The sequence below is a fragment of the Pteropus vampyrus genome, unplaced genomic scaffold (assembly GCF_000151845.1).
Source record: "Pteropus vampyrus isolate Shadow unplaced genomic scaffold, Pvam_2.0 Scaffold821, whole genome shotgun sequence".
In the NCBI taxonomy this organism is placed as follows: domain Eukaryota; kingdom Metazoa; phylum Chordata; class Mammalia; order Chiroptera; family Pteropodidae; genus Pteropus; species Pteropus vampyrus.
The window spans coordinates 20,656-21,937 of record NW_011889602.1 but is presented as its reverse complement, the minus strand read 5'-3'; the positions used below and the strand labels follow the sequence as shown (position 1 = coordinate 21,937).

At 40.2% G+C, this 1,282-nt stretch overlaps 1 protein-coding gene across 1 annotated transcript in view; it reads left to right on the top strand.

Moving 5' to 3' along the window:
• The window catches only part of LOC105309714 (olfactory receptor 51V1-like), a 25,394-nt gene that overhangs the window by 16,192 nt on the left and 7,920 nt on the right, over positions 1–1,282 (top strand). The window contains exon 2 of the mRNA XM_011385902.1: positions 722–1,275. Within this exon, the coding sequence (XP_011384204.1) occupies positions 722–1,275 (554 nt within the window). The remainder of the gene's footprint in view (positions 1–721; positions 1,276–1,282) is intronic.

The following is a 1,282-nucleotide window of genomic DNA, read 5'->3' as shown; positions in this document are numbered from 1 at the left end:
CAATGCTACTGTGACAAAAGAAGAGCAAGCTCTATTTTAAAAATTGGCAAGAACATCTCTGCCGTAAGTGTCAGTTGATCTTTAAGGCCCTAAACACAGATGTCAGAATGGACAATGTGACTACTATATAACTTAGTGTTTTATGTAACGAGCAAAGGTTAATCTTATACTACGCAGCAGTAATTTGAAATTTATTTCATAAAGCTTTAAATGCGAATAACCTGAATGTATTTTTCTTTTTCTACTTTGTATGCTGAAACTTCATTATTATACCTTCGCCAACCAGAAATCATTTTTACTGTTATTTTATGTGAAGCATTGATTGTGATACTGCTGATATGGACCTTCTCCCTCATTCTTTTTACTACCTCCAGAATAGAATATATTCCCATCATGTTCTTTGATATAAGCTTGACATGTTCTCATTCTGTTTGGTTTATGAAGTATAATGTCAGACTCTTTAATGGCAGAAAGTAGCAATAATCTAATAACAAGGAGGTTTATACGTAGGCATAAATTAATTTCAGCTCTGTTTCACAACAAATTAAACTTCTGAAAAAATACAGGCACTGCTCTTATATCTAATGAGTTTTTGTGCTAATCCAACTATTCTTATTATAGCTGTTACTTTAGACTTTCTACTAAAGCAGCAGAAAATACATACGAATCTTAATCAGCTGTTAGATACATTTTTTCTTGAAAGGTTTCTGTCTTTATATAGATCAATGTCTGTTCGACCTGATTCGAAAATCAGTAACTCCACATTTCTTCTTACGGGTTTCCCTGGCCTGGAACAGGACTATCCCTGGCTATCCGTCCCCTTCTCTGGCATCTATGCTATGATTCTCTCAGGGAACTGCCTGGTGCTGCATGTGATTCGTACTGAGCCAAGCCTGCATCAGCCCATGTTCTACTTCCTGGCCATGCTGGCCCTCACCGACCTGTGCATGGGGCTGTCCACAGTGCACACAGTGCTGGGGATCCTGTGGGGGCTCAGCCAGGAAGTCAGTCTGGATGCCTGCATTGCACAAACCTTCTTTGTTCATGGTCTATCATACATGGAGTCTGGAGTTCTTCTTGCCATGGCCTTTGATCGCTTTACAGCAATCTGCAATCCTCTGAGATATACATCCATTCTCACCAATGCCAGAATCATCAATATTGGTATGGCCATTTTAGGGAGGAGTTTCCTGTTCATTACCGCTCCCATCGTCCGCCTAAAGTTCTTCCATTACTGCCGCCCCCATATCCTCTCCCACTCTTTCTGCCTGCACCAGGACCT